This window comes from Diabrotica undecimpunctata, chromosome 1, assembly GCF_040954645.1.
Source record: "Diabrotica undecimpunctata isolate CICGRU chromosome 1, icDiaUnde3, whole genome shotgun sequence".
NCBI classification, from domain to species: Eukaryota; Metazoa; Arthropoda; class Insecta; order Coleoptera; family Chrysomelidae; genus Diabrotica; species Diabrotica undecimpunctata.
In genome coordinates, this window is record NC_092803.1 from 153512121 (window position 1) to 153531740 (window position 19620).

General features: G+C 32.6%; 1 protein-coding gene across 4 annotated transcripts in view; it reads left to right on the top strand.

Annotated features, from left to right (window-relative positions):
* LOC140432397 (FERM and PDZ domain-containing protein 2-like) overlaps positions 1–19620 on the top strand; it is a 778164-nt gene that overhangs the window by 663858 nt on the left and 94686 nt on the right. The window contains exon 1 of one of the 4 annotated variants that reach the window (XM_072520272.1): positions 13096–13277. The exons of the other annotated variants lie outside the window; for them this stretch is intronic. Within the exon in view, the coding sequence (XP_072376373.1) occupies positions 13275–13277 (3 nt within the window). The 5' untranslated portion in view covers positions 13096–13274. Of the gene's footprint in view, positions 1–13095; positions 13278–19620 lie in introns of those variants that run through there. 4 annotated transcript variants of the gene reach the window in all.

The window sequence follows — 19620 nt, forward strand, 5'->3', positions numbered from 1 at the left end:
AATCCAGAAAAACTGTCGGATATTTTCTTTCTATTTTATCTTAAACTCTTATAGGATTAAATATACAGTGCTTTTCAGATAAAACTATCTACCTTAAATAACTTTTGTGTTGTGTTCTGCACACACGATGACCTCAATATAACAATTGGGGTCATCAGAAAGAGGAGAAAATATATTATGTTCAACCTAGAACTCGCTGGTTTCAAACATACATACATATACCTAAACAAACATACAATTATAACTAAACAAGGATATCTGGATGCAGGAGGTTGATGAATAGGTTTTAAAAACACATTAACAACAAAGGAATTTGAGATTTCGATTGCTATGGTTGAGTATGATTAGAAATAACGCATAAATTAATATTAGACGTTAAAGCGTAAAAAATATGCTCACATATAATAATATAATTAATCCATGGTAAAATGAACAAACCGTTAATAAAAGGTACACAAAATGCAGTCAGACATAGAGTATATGAATTATATGGAACGTAATACAAATATTAATAAATTCAATTCAAAAGTATAATCGGTAATAAAATACACATTAAATTAATAATGAAATTAGTAAACTCATCACGTAAACGCTGTGATATACATAGAAAAAAAGAATAGTGAAATTATTACAATCTAATAAATATACAAATCTACGATAAAGGTAATAACGTTTAACCAAACGTAAAATATTCTTAAACGGTTAAAATGTTCAACACGCGATATGATGTGAAATATAGTTTAGCACAAACAATTTCAACGTGCCAAATAATTGAATAATAATGTAACGATTCTACACAGTAAACGTACGTGTTGTAATGGTTTATATAAGTTATATTTTACCCCGTAAAACATCTTCAGCCACGAATGGACTGCGAACCCTCTGGTTCGGTGTAATTCAGGAATCAAAACTAGCCCATTTCTACACCAGGAAATGTCTTTTTCAGAAGACTCTCTGTCTTTGTCACAAGACTCAAGCGAAGTGCCATAGAAAGCGCTGCTATTAACTCACACACATATATGTGTCAATTGTGGGATAAAACTCGACTCTCTCACAAGGCCGAAGCGAAGTATGTCAGGTACTATTAACCTAAACGCACGTCTGTCTCATATGGCATATGGAACTCGTTTCCTATCTCATTCTTATCTCAAATACACGTCTGTGTCATTTTGCAGATGGCTCGTCTCGTAATATGTAGTTTTTAACGCAGCTGTATTTTTGTACACGGAATCTTGGAATACGGGGAGAATCAAAACTACCACAAAGTCTGTTAATATTATATAAATGTTTATTTATCGTTGCGAAACTGCAACATTGTGAACTTCTAAATTTTAGGAAAAACGCAAAAACACTAAGGTTGCTGATATATGCACCCTCTCACCCCCGTATCATCCCTTTATCTTATTTAATTACTTCTCCCTTCTTCTATTTTATATTTGGATTCTTCTCCCCTTTGTTCTGATTTCAGAAAGGTATAACACATAATGCTTGAAGTGATTAGTTTATGAGAAAAATAAATACAAAAGCAAGAAAACTGGATTGAAAAAAAATTATTTTTTAACAATTTTATTACAAACATTTAGAGTGTTTGTAATAAAAGAACATTTCACTCCCAAAAATATTTACAATAATTATTCAAAATGACTGCCATTCACTTCCATACAATAGTACAATCTATTTTGAAATTATTCTCTGATATTGCTTAACACGTCTGCAGTTAATTGTAGACATTCATCCTCTATTCTTTGTTGTAAATCATCTAGAGATTCTGGTTGAGTAGCATAAATTTTTGTTTTTAAATACCTCCATAAGTAGAAGTCTAGGGGTGTTAAATCCGGTGACCTAGGTGGCCAATCCATCATCTGTCCTCTTCTACCTATTCAACGACCGGGAAACGTTTCGTTTAAAAATTGTCGCACAGATAAAGCAAAGTGTGGAGGAGCTCCATCATGTTGAAATACAACATTCTGTGTGTGAAACCCACGTGCAATATGTGGATCACTCTCAGCCCAGTATCGGCAATTATGTCAAACCATTTAATGATAATGAGCATTCATCTGAGAAGCAAATATTGTTTAACAATTGTGGATTGTTAATGATGCATTGTGTCATTAATTCGCAAAATGCGAGGCGACGATCAAAATCTTGTACTAATTTAATTTTATATGGATGAAACTTAAATTTATGGAGTACTCGGAAGGCTGTAGAAGATGAAACACCGATTGCTCTGCTTATTGTTGACAGTGATTGTGATTGCTCAGCCTCTAAGTTACCTTGCCCTAAAACAGCTACTTGGATTGCTTCGTTATTTACAAGTCCCTGTCGGTTATGATTTTTATTGCAAACTGACCCGGTTGCTCTAAATTTCTGTATCAGTTCATTCACATACTTATGAATTGCATGTCTATTGTGGTGTGTTTCATTAAAAATTCTAACAGCAGCTCTTGCACAATTATTATTTTTGTAGTATAAACCTATAATTTCGATTCTTTCTTGCAAAGTGTAAACCATTTCAGCGATCAAATTGCACACGTATCAAAATAGGCTGTTACAAGTTATAACAAATTGTCATTGGCTATTAACTGATTAAAATAAATGTCCAAATAATATCGAAAACCTTTGATAAAACTTTATTAAAAAGTGAAGTTTTTTGTTTCTTGGTTTTTGAAGGTACTACAAATAGTACGGTTAAATATTTAAAAAGTTTAAATTATGCTCTACAACTTATTTTGTTACAGTCAATTAAGGTAAGAGAGATACTATCTTGTTAAAAGAAAAATTGTCTATCTCATAAACTAAGTCGAAGGTATTATACGTTTTTAAAATCAGTACAAAAAGGAGAATGTATTATAAAATAAAAAAAGGGGAAGTAATTTAAACAAAAATTAAGGGATGATTACGCGGGGTGAGAGGGTGCAGTTGCCAGCAACCTTAAATTTTATATAATGTCTCCCCCTTCAAATATTAATTGACGTGTTTTTGCATTTTTCCTAAAAATTAGAAGTTCAAAAGTTATTTAAGGTGGATAATTTTATCTGAAAAGCACTGTATAATTAACATGCTGTAGTTGTTACTGTTACTGTAAGTTGTACTAAAAACAAAAATCTGTCGGACTTGGAAATCTTAAGCCACTCAAAAAAATGCTTGCTGGTAATCAACTTTTTTCTTGTATGATGGCTCGTTGACTATTAAGTGATACTGAACATAGTCCTTGTGCGTGTGGGGATGTTAAGTTTAGTGTACTATTTTTTAAATTAGATTGAGAGAACACAATAGGGCGATCTCTTGATTTTAAGTATCTTTAGTAATTTGGAATAGATTAAAATTGCTTATTGATTATTTATGGCCAGATAATAATCGTAAATAAAAGAAAAAAAAATTGATTTTCTTTAAGTTTTGGTCGAATCAATCTACATTTTTCTACAACTTTCATATTTTTATTTTAGATGTAGAAGCAAAAATATGACTAAAAGGAATTTAATATAATCAAAAGTTGTTTCGTAGCATAACGAGAACTGTAAGTAATGGCAACACATTTTCTAAATAACTAAATTAGCTTCTGATAGCAAAACGTTTGAAGTAATTTGTCGCAGAAGCTGAGAAGCGAGTTAGGCATTATGCAGCTATTTTGCAAGTATAATTTTCATTCTACAATTTAACGAAATGAATTTGTTGAAGTATAACAACTGCTTATTTAACTCAAGTAATAATCTTTTAATGCAGACTATGTGTTTAGTATTTCATTACATTATGTATTCAATAAATTAAGACTAAACAGACAAGAATTATGACAAAAACTATAAAAAAACTGAATGTAAAAAGTAAATATGTTGTTTAAACCGTAAAACCTTCCCCTAGACAAGGGACGAAGCAATTTTGTGAAACAAAATATTATTGTAAGTGTGTTAACGAAAAAATTAATATAAAAAAAATTAAAAAAAGTTTAAAGCAAATGTGTTTAATACTAAAGAGAATCAAATTAAAGAAAAAACAAATAAAGAAAAAAAAGAGGGTGTGAGAATTTGAAAAGTCAATGTATCTATATTGAATTATAAAATGTTCTTTTTATAATTTATAAAGTAAAAAAAAAGTCTGGCTAATTGGTTTATGCCAAAGCCATTTAAAAATAAAAAAAAAATAGACAAGAGTCGGTAACCTGTTTCGGAGGCAGGCCATTTTTAAAATATTTTTTTATGCGGGCCTCACATTTAAATCTAACTTAAATAGTGCTTTTATCATTTAAAAAATTTACAATTCTTAAAAGCAAATAGAAAAGAAAATACAGTTTTAATTACCAATATGTTTAAATATGTATACAGGGTTTAAAAGCCAAATGGAATAAATTCATTATTTAGGTTACTGTACATATTTATAAAAAATCCCGAAACACGTCAAATTTAAATTATAACTTGACATTCTTTAACGTGAAAATGCAACCCCTACCTTCAACCCACTTAGAATGACAGGTACAACCCCCAATTTTTAAAATAGGAAGTATAGGCTTATGATATATCGTTTGAAAGGTCTTTTCATTCTCCATTCAAAAATGTTGTAGCTTTCAAATTTATTAAGATTAATTAAGATAAAATAAATTAAAATCATGTGGTTACTGAAATTCGCTAAAATATACTCAAAACCTATTTCCCGTTTAGGTCTTGATAATGAGAAAGTGAACAAAAACCATAGCAATGTGGTTTTTAGATGGTAACCATTAAAAAACTTTAAATAATTTCCGTGGCAACGTTATTTTAACACGCATTAGTAAATTGTTTTATTTAAGTTGTCAGTATTTTAATTTAAGTAAAAAGTTCGTTCAATTGAATTCTGAAAAATGGTTAGATTAACGGAAATGCATAAAATAACAGTTTTACAAATGATTGGTTACGAAGATAACACCCGAACACAACAGGAAGTAACTCGCCTATTTCATGAGAAATTTCCTAATTTACCGCTTATATCCCAAGGAACAATAAGTAAAATAGAGAAGCAGTTTCGCGAGTTTGGTCATGTAAGGCAGATAAAAAAAGCAGCTGCCAATGCACTGAGTGATGAACTTAAATTAGATGTGTTGCTTGAGTTTCAGGAAAATCCACATACATCGAGTAGACAGGCATCCACTACATTCAATGCTAGCCATACATCGATAGTAAACATATTAAAAGAAAATAAATTGCATCCCTATAAGATGATACCTACTCAGGAGCTCATGGAAGACGATTTTGATAGGAGAACTTTTTTTGTGAGCAAATGATGGACATGTTGGATAACAATATTATCCAATTAGAAGACGTTATGTTTTCTGATGAGTGTACTTTTTCACTTAACGGTCATGCTAATCGGCAAAATTGCCGCTACTGGGCCACGGAAAATCCTCACTGGATGAGAGAAGAACACACTCAATACCCTCAAAAAGTTATTGTTTGGGCAGGGATTGTAGGAAACAATATCATTTGTCCCTTTTTCATTGAGGGCAACTTGAATGGCAACAATTATTTGGCACTACTTCAAAATGATGTCATTCCAACGTTGGCAAATTTATATCCTGATCCAGCAAACCCTCAAGTTCCAGCGAATACGATATGGTTTCAGCAGAATGGAGCACCACCACATTACCAATTTAATGTCCGGCAGTACCTCGATACAATGGTGGATAGGGAGGCGAGGATCTATTGAATGGCCAGCGCGATCATCTGATCTTACATTATTAGATTTCTTTTTATGGGGATATGTGAACAGCCACGTGTACAAAACTAAACCTTCTGATTTAAATGACTAAAAAGAACGAATAACGCTTGCGATCAGGTCGATCACGCCTGTAATGTTAAATAATGTTAGAAGACAGTTTTATTTGAGATTAGGATGTTGCCAAGACGTTCGCGGTGAACATTTTGAACATCTACTTCATTAACATTCATAGTTCTTTTTCGTATTCTACATTTTATTACGTTTTGCATTACATTTTAGTTTTTGATTGTATTGTAGCGAATTTCGGTAACCACATGATTTTAATTTATTTTATCTTAATTAATCTTAATAAACTTGAAAGCGACAACATTTTTGAATGGAGAATGAAAATACCTTGATATATCACAAGCCTATACTTCCTATTTTAAAAATTGGGGGTTGTACCTGTCATTCTAAGGGGGTTGAAGGTAGGGGTTGCATTTTCACGTTAAAGAATGTCAAGTTATAATTTAAATTTGACGTGTTTCGGGATTTTTTATAAATATGTATAGTAACCTAAATAATGAATTTATTCCATTTGGCTTTTACACACTGTATGTAAATATGTAAATATAAAATATATAAACTATGAAAAAAAATACTTCATGTGCTTTTTGTTCTTGAATATTGTTTGACAATTCACTTAAGTTCGGTTATGTTTGGAATGCTGACATCCTCAATAAGCTTTCTAAATCTTCATCCGCCATAGTCTTTCTATATTTTATTTTATGAAATTAATTCTTGAAAATATTTGTTCGTATAAATAGGTGCTGAAAAAAATTAAAGAGAGTCCAGTCCTGAACATGATAACACAAACTGTGTTTACATTTTAGTCTTATAAAATCGTTCTTTTCAAAGTAATCTAGATCGAAATAAGTTTAAACAAAAGCAACAATTGATAGTACATAGTGTAGCTACATTACGGAATAAAACAGTGAGTTAATCTTATTTTTTTATTGGTACCTCATTTTGCTTATTTAAAGTACGCCGTAGCGTGTTTAAATTCAACTTTCAAAAACGCGCGTGTTTTAAAATTACAATGGCAACAGCAACAGTTTTAAATATTTATCTGACCTGACAGGAGTACATAACTTGTAATGTCAAATAAATAAAATGTGAATAAAATATATAACAAATATTTCAAAAGCTTTATTCAAATATTTGGAAATCTTAGTCTTTTAAATAAATGTAAAAAATACCGTTGGTATTGTTTGAAATATTTATACTTCCGTTTTTTAAATCAGATGAAATGCTGTTCAAATTAATACTACCGACATTCTCGGAAGCCAATGGGGTTGTACTTTCATTAATGGCACTCCTAATAATGTTTGAAACATTCTTTTCGTTCTTCTTTTAAGCAATATAAAACCAGTAATAACAATTAACCTGATGTGACAAATTGCAAATTAATTTTTGTTTTTTTCATTTACATAATCACGGAAGGTATACTTATGTACATCACAAATTCAACCATTTTACATTATTAGCTCTTATTTCATTTTTTTGTAATAATACGTGATTTCAAAGGGTACCAATAAAATAAATAGCATAAAGTATTCGTGAATAACTGGTTTTTAAAACACTTGCTCTATTTCGAGCACTACAGCTGCGCCGTCGTGCTCGAAAAATCGCGTGTATTTTAAAGACCTCAATATCTACTTATACTTTAATATACTATTAAATATCAAAAACATTACAAAACATACCGTTTGTAAGGTTACGTGTCGGCCGAAAGGTATGTTATCAAAATCACTTCTGGTTCTACCACTGGTTTAAATAACTACTAATAAGTTCAAATAATACCAGCTGACCTCAAAAATTTGTCAACAGCCATGACAAACCATCAACAATCTCAAAACAAAACATCATACTCTGCTGTGCTTAATAATACTTCAATTTAGTTTCCTTCTAAGAATGAAGTAATTTTATTTAATGCGCTACCTGATACTAAAATAGAAACTTAGTACTTAATAGCTCTGGGTGAAGTTGTTCATTCACGGAATATTTTATTTTCATCTTCTTCTTAACGTGCCCTATCAAGTCCCCTTGACGTTGGCGATTAACATGGCGAAACTGTCTCTGTCTTGAGCTATTCTAAAGAGTTGCTCAGCTTTCCTCATTCTTGTCCACTCCCTGATATTCTTCAACCAAGAGGCCTGCTTTCTACCAATTCCTCTGCGTCCTTCGATTTTACCCATCATAATAAGTTGAAGAATATTATATCGGTCTCCCCTTACTACGTGTCCAAAATAGGCCATCTTTCTACATTTGATGTTATCAAGCAGCTCGCGAGCAGCATTTGCTCTCTCAAGGACTGCCACATTTGTCAGCATAGCCGTCCATGGAATTTTTAGTATACGTCTGTGCAGCCATATTTCAAAGGCCTCCAGACGATTAATGGTGGATATTTTTAATGTCCATGCTTTGACACCGTATAAGAGGACTGACCAAATGTAGCATTTAACCATGCGCTTTCGAAGTTGAAGTTGCAAGTTATCAATACAGAAGAATGATTTCAACCAAGATAATTAAAACTGGACACTCTTTGAATTATATGACCATCAACATATAATCGTGCATCTTGATGTGCTAAACGGCTAAACACCATGTGTTTTCGAACAGTTTATGTTTAGGCCAAACTCTCTTCCCACTGTATCAATGGCATTTAAAAGGCATTGTAATCCATTCATGTCATCACTTAAAATAACTGTATTGTCTGCATATCTGATTGTATTTATCAGAATTCCATTAACTTTCACGCCCCATTCCAAATTATGCAGCGCTTCTTTAAATATTCTATCTGAATATAAATTAAATAACAGTGGGGATAGTATACAACCCTGTCTGACACCTCTTTGTATTTTACATATTTCTGTTGATTTTCCGTTTATGCGAGCTGTCGCTGTTTGACGCCAGTATAACTTTTCTATGAATCGTATGTCTTGACTATCAACTCTTTTATCTTTTAATATTGTAATTAATTTGTGATTCTGTACTCGATCAAAGGCCTTTTCATAGTCAATAAATACAGCAAAGACGTCTTTCCTTGGATCTCGACATTTCTGCAGTAATACATTTAGTGCAAAGAGGGCGTCCCGAGTTCCCAGTCCATTTCTGAAGCCAAATTGTGTTTCATCCTGGTCTTCTTCACATTTATCTCTGATTTGACTGTGGATGATGCGTAGAAATATTTTCAAAGTGTGGCTCATAAGGCTTATCATTCTATAATCGCTACAGTTTTTCGGACGTTGTTTTTTTTGGTAGTGTTATGAATTCGGACTTTAACCAATCTTCAGGGATATCACCAGTCGAATAAACATCGTTGAAAAGCTTGACCAGTATTCCAATGTGTTCCTCATTTATAAGCTTTAACATCTCTGTCGGTATGTTATCAGGGCCAACGGCTTTCTTGTTCTTTGCTAACTTTATAGCATGCAGTATTTCTGATTTTAGTATTTCTGGTCCTTCACCTTCAACTAAAGTCTCCAGTTCTTCGGGTCTATCATCATTAAACTCATTATTTTCATCAATACTATCAAATAACAGAATATGTATCTATCTCTCCAGCGAATCCATGGTTGAAAATTGTATGTCCAGTCTAGCAGAAATAACAATAAAAGGCGAAAATCTAAAAGCATGAAGATTAATTACGGCGAACGAAAGACTATTACTAAGTAATCTTTGCCCTTTTATTGCGCATACTCTAATAAAAAATAGTTACTTCAATTGGGTCTTAAATTAATGTCACTTTTAACCTTCCTTGGAGTATGTAGTCAGCTCACAGAATTTTTAATACGTCTTCACTGTTAGAAGATAAATTATATATTCAACCATTTGTAGATATAGGCCTACCCTCTTTCTTCTTAATTACATATATTATGAACAAAGTTCGTATTGCATTATTTTAAGTTTAGATAAACCTTGATGTTTTATCTTTAAGAAAACATTTCACATTGCAAATTTTTAAGTCATAATCAACAAACTCACTTGGAGAGAAGAAAGTAACGAACACTAATATATCAAAAAAGAAAACACCATGGTTTAGAGAGGAAGTGAAGACAAAATGTGAAGAAAAGAAGAAAGCAACAAACACAACAGGTATATAACCACTATAAATGATTAAAAAATGAAACGAATACTTTAGTTAGACAAATAAAAAGGGAACACTGGCAGAGCTTCTCAAAACAGATGGAACTCAACTTCCACGGAATACAAAAAGAAAAAGAAATATGTAGAATGATCAAAGGATAAAGAAAAGAGATGAGCGAACTAATAAAAACGAAACACATTCAGCAGAAAACATGGGTAGACTACTTTCGATACCTATTTGCTAAAGGTGGCGATAATGAACCACCAACACCAGAGGTGAGATAATAGAGGTCAGATAATAGAACAAATGATGAAGTTTAAATATCTAGGCATCTCATTATCTATTATCTAGCTACGGAAAAGCTCGAAACTAAAGTGGAAGATCAAACAGAGTCGCAGGTTGTCTAAATAAAACAATATGGAAGATTTAAGAAATGAAAGGCAGAATTTACAAAACAGTCATCAGACGAATATTGACATACGCGGCACAAACACTACCTGACACAGAGAAGACAAAAATGATGTTACAGGATGAAACAGGAGAGATGAAAACACTTAGAAAAATGGATGGTAAGACACTATGGGACAGAGCTAGAAGTACAGATATAGGACGTAGATGCAAGGTGGACAACATCAAGAACTGGGTAAGAATGACAATAAATAGAATAGTAAAGACGGCAAGACACGGTTCCCCATTAGGAACACGATTAGTAGGAAGACCGCGAAAACGATGGAACGAAAACTTACTGGAGGCACATTGAAAAACAGAGTCGTGTCTACATGAAAAGAAGAAGAAGAAGAAGAAGAATCAACAAAATGATTCCACTCGTATCCACAATCAACCACAACAACTATTACAACAACAACCAGAAGTATCCTTCAGTCTAACACATCACTTATAAAAATGGAACCAGATTTTCCAGTCAATAACTCTAGTACCGAACCTACACCTTACCAACATACAGATAAAAATTTAATAGCTACCGTACTTATGAACTAATTGTATATCTAAAGATCAGCCAACTACCAATAAGAGAACAATTTCGGAAATCAATACTGCTCTATCTCCCACTGAAGAATTAAATAAAGAATTTAAAATTTCAAAACCAACAAAAAGAAACAAAAAAACAACCTGAAGCTATTAAGTATATCAATTCAGGAAATGATGATGCCAACAAAAATAATATTTTACAATTTGTCAAATAATTTTAACTTAACACGTGAACAAACTCTTGACTTTTTAAAAATTATTCCAGCTCGTCTGATCCCCTGAGTTTACTACAAACATACACAACCGATATACCCAACTATATGAATATGATAGCAACAATCAAGCCGTATTTTACAAAAAAAAGCATATAGAATTATTTTACCAATAAATTAAAAATAACATGTATTTCTCATTAGCTCTTGTAATGAAACGCCAGGCAACATAGTATCATCATCCCTGCATTATTTGAACTGAACGTCCTGAGGGCTCCTTTGTCAGTGCAAAAAAGTTCCCACAGAAAAAATTCCGGGTCATTCCTGAAGTCGGATCTTTAGAGAGCGCACGTCGTCACAGTAGGCCGTCCAAAATCACCTATTGGACCTATTAATTTTATTAGAGTCTGATAGTAACTCCATGCCTCTTTAAAAAAGAAGGACTGGTTCTTTTGGTCCTGTTAAAAAGACTCGGTCAGCTTATGCTGTTTTTGCACCTGGAGAGTTCAGCAGAAAATGGCAGCATATGCAGCCCTCTGTATCAGATGATATCTAGATCTATAGGCTGATGTCAAGACTCGGAATAACTATACCAATAAAACAATATTCAGTTTGACATTTTAGTCACTCACGACAAGAAAAAAGAAATGACAGAAAATGTTGCTAATAGTATTTTTACCACAGATAATTTTTTATAATTTAACAACTTTTTTACAGTATAAAAATACACCTTATCGTTATTTTAGAGTAATGGCCTACTCAGATCCATTTTTGAAGTTATACTTCTATACGCGCGCTCCACGTTGGAAATTTGTATGGGAATGAATCTGTGAAATCATTACATATGTAAGATAATGAGTAAGAGAGAGACAGAAGATATATTTTCTCTCTCTTCCTCTCTCGAATATAAAAACGTTTCTTTTGTATATATAATTTAATATTATATATATTATATAAAGATATATATACATATAATATTATACATATAATAAAATATTTATTAATATTATTATTTATGTGATATGTTTTGTATTATTTATTAAATGTTCATAATTATATTATTCTTTTGTATTTCAAAATAATAATCTCAATAAATCACTGTATGATCCAGAACTGTCAATTTTGAAATACATTTGTATTATGTCCTCGGTAGTGTAGTAGTCAGTATCCCCGCCCGTCACGCGGGAGACTGGGGTTCGATTCCCAGTCGGGGAGGATTTTTTTATTAATGTTATTACATTATTGTCATTTTTAAATATTTATGGATATTGCATTTTAATTTGTATTGTATTATTATATATGGAATTATGTTGCACTGTATTGTAGTGTATTTTTTTATGTATATTATTGTCATTTTTAAATACTTATGAATATTGCAGTTTAATTTGTATTGTATTATTATATTAATAACAAAATAAACAATGAATTTTACTGCAGAGTATGTGTAAAAAAATTTTACATTCAACTCCTTTTATACATATATGAAAATAAAAATATACATTTTCATCAAAATATTGATTCAATCCTTCATTGTTAGTAAGTTGTTATTAATTCTGTTTCTCTTTCTGCTATGTCTTACCTATAAAATTACATATGTAATGATTGTGCAGATTGACTCACAAATAAATTTGTAACTGCGAATGCGTGTATAGAAGTGTAACTTCCACCGACAGTCCCACTGGACTGCCACACCCGTTTTTTTATTACATTAACTAAATTTATTCAAACAAAATTTTACTGAAAACATTTTTTTGCTAACCTATTAAGAATCGAAATAAACTGCTTGCAAGTTGTATGTGGTCCAATCTGTAATCTTTCGTGCTCTTGATGACCTATTCCCCATTTTATAAAATTATCGATTGAACTTCATATATTTAAGAAATAAATTCTGCTTTAATAAATTTACCAGTTTTTGTTAGTTAGTTCTTAGTTGTTTTGCGTTTATCTTCCAAAAAATTTTAACATTCAATAAATTTAAACTGGTTTATCTGATGTAGATAGTAGGCATCATACACTTGCTATAAAACTGCGCAACCGGGTCTGCTATATCAATAATAATTGTAGAGTGTATTGTTTCACGTAATGCACAACTAGTTGTAGAACTTGAATTAATTGTAAAACGAGTGGTTTTGGGTAAATTCTGCATCGTGTATTGGCGGGGGAGACAAGTTTTAGTATAATTAAAATGATTTATTTTTTAAATAGGGATTTCTTCGTGACCTTTTTTTATCAGTTGACGGAAGTATGCAAATTAAAAAATGGTAAGTAAATTTAAAAATAGAAACTTGAAGAGTGTTGCCTACGAAAAACTAGTTGAACAACTAAATTAGGTTGAATCCAATATCGGCAGAGATTTGACGGAATTTTTTTTGTGAGTCTTATTAATAGTAGATTGACGTGAAGTTCATTAAGAAGATTTATTTTTCAAAACAATAATTGTTTTATGTTCTTTTTTTCTTAACATCGACATCTGACGTTTTTTTCTTTCTTTTTTATTTTCTGGATAGCCTTGCTAGGTCTTGCATATGAGGAGACATGAAAGCCACTCTATCTGGTTTCAAATATGGTTTTTATAGATTGTAACATTTTTTTTATAAATAATATATTAAATTATTTCTAATCCTTTTACCCCGTTGCTGAGACGCCGATGACCGTATTTGCAAATAATATATGCGCGGTTAGTCGGTTGACTATTAGGAAAGTTTATTGAAAATTACCGAAATATTAAGGGGAACAATCTATCTACTTATTTAAAAACGACGGTTTAGGTAATCCTCGGGTAATTCCTGTCTAAGGGCAGGTTCCTTTATGATAAAGTTGTTAGATATCGTCGGGGCACGTAGAAATGTTTTTCTATAATAACCTAATGCAAGGGATTTTATATTCCATCACGTTCCTAGCTAGAAGGGTACCGTTAGTTTCGGTGATCATCAGAATCTTTTTACCTTCTTAGAAACCCATCTAGGCTGGCCTATCATTGGGGGGGGGAGATACCCTCACCTTTTCTTGGGTAGTTTGGTAAAATTTTAGAGGAACCAAGTTACTTCCCGGTGGGCATTCGTCGAGTAAAGGTGCTTTGCTCATTATCGTCTCTGTGTCGCGTTATCTGTGCATTTTCTTTCTAAAGGTGTATACACTTCTATATTCGAGTTCTTTCAATCAAATACTATATTAGATTAAATATAGTTATAGAGTACCTTTAATTTTAGTTATCTTCAGTGCTTCATATAAGTAAAGTATTATAGTAAAGTAAATTAACTTGAGTGAAATAGTGCAGCAGTCATCAGGAATTACTGTAAGTTACCATAATCTTAGTATCTCCACTTATCTGGGCGAATAATATGGTATTCTATCATATTGTTTTTCAATCATCTGGGCGAATCTAAGTTCATCCATGTCTTCACCTGTAGTTGAGAGTAACTACTGATTTTTACATTCACTATTTTCTTACGAACTTTCCACCAGCTACTAAGAAATTTCAATAAACATAATTACGAACATTTAGTTCTCCATCATTAAATAACAGTGCGAGATAGATAATCAACATAACCAAGTTCGGTTTGGTTAAATTTTTGTTTCGGTAACCTTTTTGTATTCTTATAAATTTATATTTCATTAATTTTTGTTATTTGCTATAATTGTTATGCGTTTTTAACCCAGTGTCTCGAGATATGCCATTAAACAGCAAAGAGGGACCTTTAATCAACCTTGGTTGAATTTGTTTCTTACTCACTATCAGGCTCTCTTCGCTGATAATTGAACCTGTGCATTACTATATTGTTGTATTTGTAAAGGTACTTATTATTCATATTACTACTTATTTTTATGTGTACACCACCATTTCATAGTTGATAGTGTATTTTTATTACTTGTATGTACATTTATCTACCGACATCATTGTGTTGTTGAATATATTGCTTTTGTTTTATGTATGTATTTTATTTGTCGACTCCTAACAAGGTTTCCTGATATAACCATAACTGAATATTTGCTTTTTACCTTTAAATATTACTATACCTTTGACCAATAGAAAGATCAGGCCGATTAAGTTTCGTAGGTAATTAGATGGACGGAGTCCACCTAATATATTTATTATTTGTTTATGTAGAGTGTTGACCAAATTTATTTAATATTTAACTGTTGGGATCTTTCGTTATATTTGGTCTCAGAACCAAATTATCTTTCCTTATCTCTTTTCTTCTCTAAGGTTTCTTAATTTTCTCCTTGAACTTCAAAAAAATTAAGTGGCGCCCTGTTTCTATCTTATCTTATCTTTGGTAATTTTACCCATCAATCTATTTGTTTATTTCTATATCTTTTCCAATATCTTTTATCCTGTCTTTACTTATTTCGTCCGTTGGACCCATTCCCGGTTCCAAAAGCTAATTTCGAACCCACGACTCGCTCTCCACCAACCATCTGGCTGCCGTCCGCAGTGTCTCCATTGGTGACCTTTGTAGCACCATCCAAAAAAGGTTTCCGAGGTTACAAGATCAGACTTTTATTCAGTATGTTCGTTTTATCTTAGCATTGTTTTGATATCATTATTGATAACGAAAAAGCTTCTGACATGGTACAGCATGAAGAGATTATGGAAAATATAGGACTGGATGGAAGAACTACTGGAATAATTAGCTCATTGCAAAATTTTGTATAGCCAGAAAACTTTCTTTCATATTGATTACCAATTTAGAGTATTTACATGTCTTAATGGTAATGTTTCAAATCTGTGTACTATATTTGAAAATATACATTGATTGCAAACCTTTCTCTGTACTCTATAATACTGTATAATAATCATAGAGGTTTCACTGTTAAATTATGTCCTCCTTTTGTCATGTAGCCTATACCAAACCTTTATTAGGCACGGTGAGCATGTTTCATGTAAATTTGCAGTGAATTTTAAATAAAGTCAATGTGATCAATGCTTTTCTTGTGGGTCAAAATTTCTATGACGTCATATGTTTTTCGGATCACTGGCAAACTAAAGGAAATATAAAATTAATTAGCGTCACCGGCTTTGCATTAGCTAATTTCTTTCGACGAAGCGTACGACAGCATTAAAAGGGATCAGATGTGGAATGCAATGGCGTTAGTAGCCGAATGGTGATGGCATGCTGAGATTATGCACCTTAGGGTTGTTTGATGTATTTACAAACATAGTTGACTTTCATTGTAATTTTTGTTTGAACCTTATTTAAGCATTAAGTTTTTGTTGTAGTTTAGTTATTACAAAGGAATCAAAGAAATAAATTATAATGTAGTGTACAGGGCACAGCACAAGTGGCTTATTAAAATCATTACCTCTTACGTCTTTCTTGTAATCGGGTACTTACCTGTCTGTGCAAAAACTCCTGAGGAAGAGTCTTGAACCTTCATATAAAAAGTTTCCTTTTGATCCAAGAAAGAATTATATTAAATTTGGGGCCAATAGATCAAATGTCAACCAAATTACATATTTATTTAGATGGAAGAATGTTTTGAAGTTTCCAATATATTTCCTTTAGGATATACACTTTTTGATTTTTTTTTTGAAAATAAATTCTGGTCAAACAAGTCGTTTATTGTGAAGAAGAGTTTATTATTTTAACACTGTTTAATGAACAATTTTAAGTTTTTATACGAAGAAACAAGTGCATGAACAGTAACGAATATTTCCCCCTTTAGCTTTTATTACTGCTTGCATCCTTCTCAGCATGCTTGCAAGTAAATTTTGGACATATCCTTGGAGAATTCCATTCCGTTAATCCTGTGCAGAAAGCCGAAGCTGCTCGATCGTATTTTGAACTGGATTTCTTTGTCGTATGCGGCATTTTAGCTGATCCGTACTAAATGTTGGCCCAATCCAATCTTCGAATTTAGATCTCATTAAGATAATTACTCATTATGGCAGCGGCATGTGGTCGAGCTTGATCGTGCATTAACATAAATCTGTCATATTCAATGTAACCGACATACATGTCAAAACATGTTTTGAAGAATGTTTCGAACGTATGAGTCACCAGTCATCCGTCCAATCACTTTCTCAAGTGCGGCGCGTCCCTCCCAACTAATAACTCCCCAAAACATTATGTCACCACCTTTATTGGCGAGATTCCAGGTGCGAATTGTTTTCCAACTATTCTGTAGACGTGGTTTCGACCATCTGGCTTCCATAATAGGATACCGGTCTTATGAGTGAAAAGAATATTTTTGCAGAAAAGCTCCACGCTCTGACAATATACTGGCTGAATTCTTAAGTACGGAGGAGAAATTCTACATAGACAAATACACAAACTAATAACACTTATATGGAACGAAGAGAAAATACCAACCAAATGGCACGAAAGTGTAATAATCCCCATCTATAAAAAGGTAGACAAAACCAAGTGCTCTAATTATAGAGGCATCTCTCTACTTAATACGGCATATAAAATTTTATCGAACATTCTATTGAGTAAGCTGACACCGTTTGTAGAATATTTCATGAGGGAATACCAAGCCGGCTTCAGAAAACATAGATCGACCATAGATCAGATCTTTACTCTAAGACAGCTGCTTGAAAAAGGATGGGAATTCAGAACTATCCATAATCTCTTCATAGATTTCCGGCAAGCGTACGACAGCATTAAAAGGGATCAGATGTGGAATGCAATGGCAGAACTTTCAGTTCCAAAAAAACTTATCCAGCTTGTTAAGTTATGTGTGAATAGCTGTAGATCCAGAGTATGGATAGATAACAAACTCTCAGAATCTTTCGAAATAAGCAGTGGCCTGAAACAAGGAGATGCGCTGTCACCTCTCCTCTTTAATATCATCCTGGAGAAAGTAGTAAGAGCAGCACAACTTAAAACAGAATTACTGTCAGTAAATGGACCAAAATTACTACTAGCACATGCAGATGACATTGACATTGTGGGAAACACAGTCATCAATGTGAAGGACACTTTTAATAAATTGGAGGTAGAGGTAAAGAAAACTGGTCGAGAAGAAGAAGAAGAAAAACGAGATAGAATAGGGCAAAATGTTACAATAGACCCATATAACTTTGAAAGAGTGGAGAGTTTAAAATATCTCGGAGGAACAATCACTGCAGATAACGATATCGCGGCAGATATTAAAGGAAGAATTTAGGCAGCAAACAGATGTATGTACAGCCTCCACAATACTATTAAAACTAAAAACCTAACACGAACATCAAAGATTAGAATATATAAAACGGTGATTAGACCGGTGCTCATGTATCGGTGTGAGACGTGGACCCTGACCAAAGAAACTGAAACAAACTTAGATGTTTTGGGAGGAAAATCCTCAGAAGAATCTTTGGACCTTATCACGACATATAGCAACCAATACCGAATGAGAATAAATGCTGAGGTCAAGCAGATGTATAGAGCGAGCGATATAGTCCAAGAGATTAAATCCCAACGTCTGGCCATGGGCTGGCCATGTCCATAGACTCCCTAATAACCGCCTTGTCAAGCTAATATGGGAGGAAGCCCCCACAGGAAGAAGGCCCTTAGGACGTCCACGAATGCGATGGAGAGACAATATATGGTCAGATCTAAGAACAATGGGGCTACCTACTGACCCAACTATTATGGACGACCGTTCAAGATGGTAGCAAGTTGTGCAGTCAGCCAAAACCCACTCCGGGTTGTAGTGCTACGAGAAGAAGAAGAAGAAGAATTTCTTTTGTAGGGTAAAAAAGAAACAAGATGGAGTTATAAATTTATGTAAAAAAAATCTTAGCTATTCTTCTCTTAATCTAAATTAATCTAATTCCAAGTTCCAAAGTAGACCAAAGTTCAAAGTTTTGTGCAATTTATGTACATTTAATAAAAACCAATATTTTAACTGTATACAGAACAGGTAAGGGTGACTTTGAGCTGTTTTTAGTGAATTTTGAGAATATTATATCGTCCTTACTTAGTAAAGCAGACAAACTGATCATACTTGGTGATTTTTATAAAATTTTAATATTGAATCTTTAATATGAAATATGAATTGAATGAAAAGATGGACCTTTTCCACCAATGCCAATAATGATCCTTTTTTACGTATTTTTCATCCGAAACTTATAGCACAATATTAAAGCATTTTCCACTAAAAAAAGTACTACAAATTGCTGAAAAAACAACCGTGTAATGGTTTAGACTAAGAATCCCGATATGTTCAAAGTATATAAACAACAAAAATTTGAATATAATACACAATTACAAAATGCTAAAGAGTCAGCTTATCTGATTTTATTACTTATTTCAACAAATAACCTAGAGACTGCTGGAAAATAGTAAATTTCGAAAGAAACAATACAAGATTCAGTTCAATACAACCTGATCTTGCTCCAGACGAAATAAATCAATTTTTTTTATTACAATTGCAGAAAATATAATTACATCTCTTCCCACTACTAATATCGACGTCCTATTCAGATACTGAAATTATCCCTCTCCGAGCCATTCCTTTTTTTACCCTGTTGTGGAAGATGAGATCTCTCAAATAATTCTCTATATTAATAAATCAAATTCTCCCTCAAATAATTCTCAATAAAGTCTCTTAATAATTCCAATTGTAGGGACGTTCACGAAATTAATAGCAAGGTTTTAAAAGAAACTTGCCAAA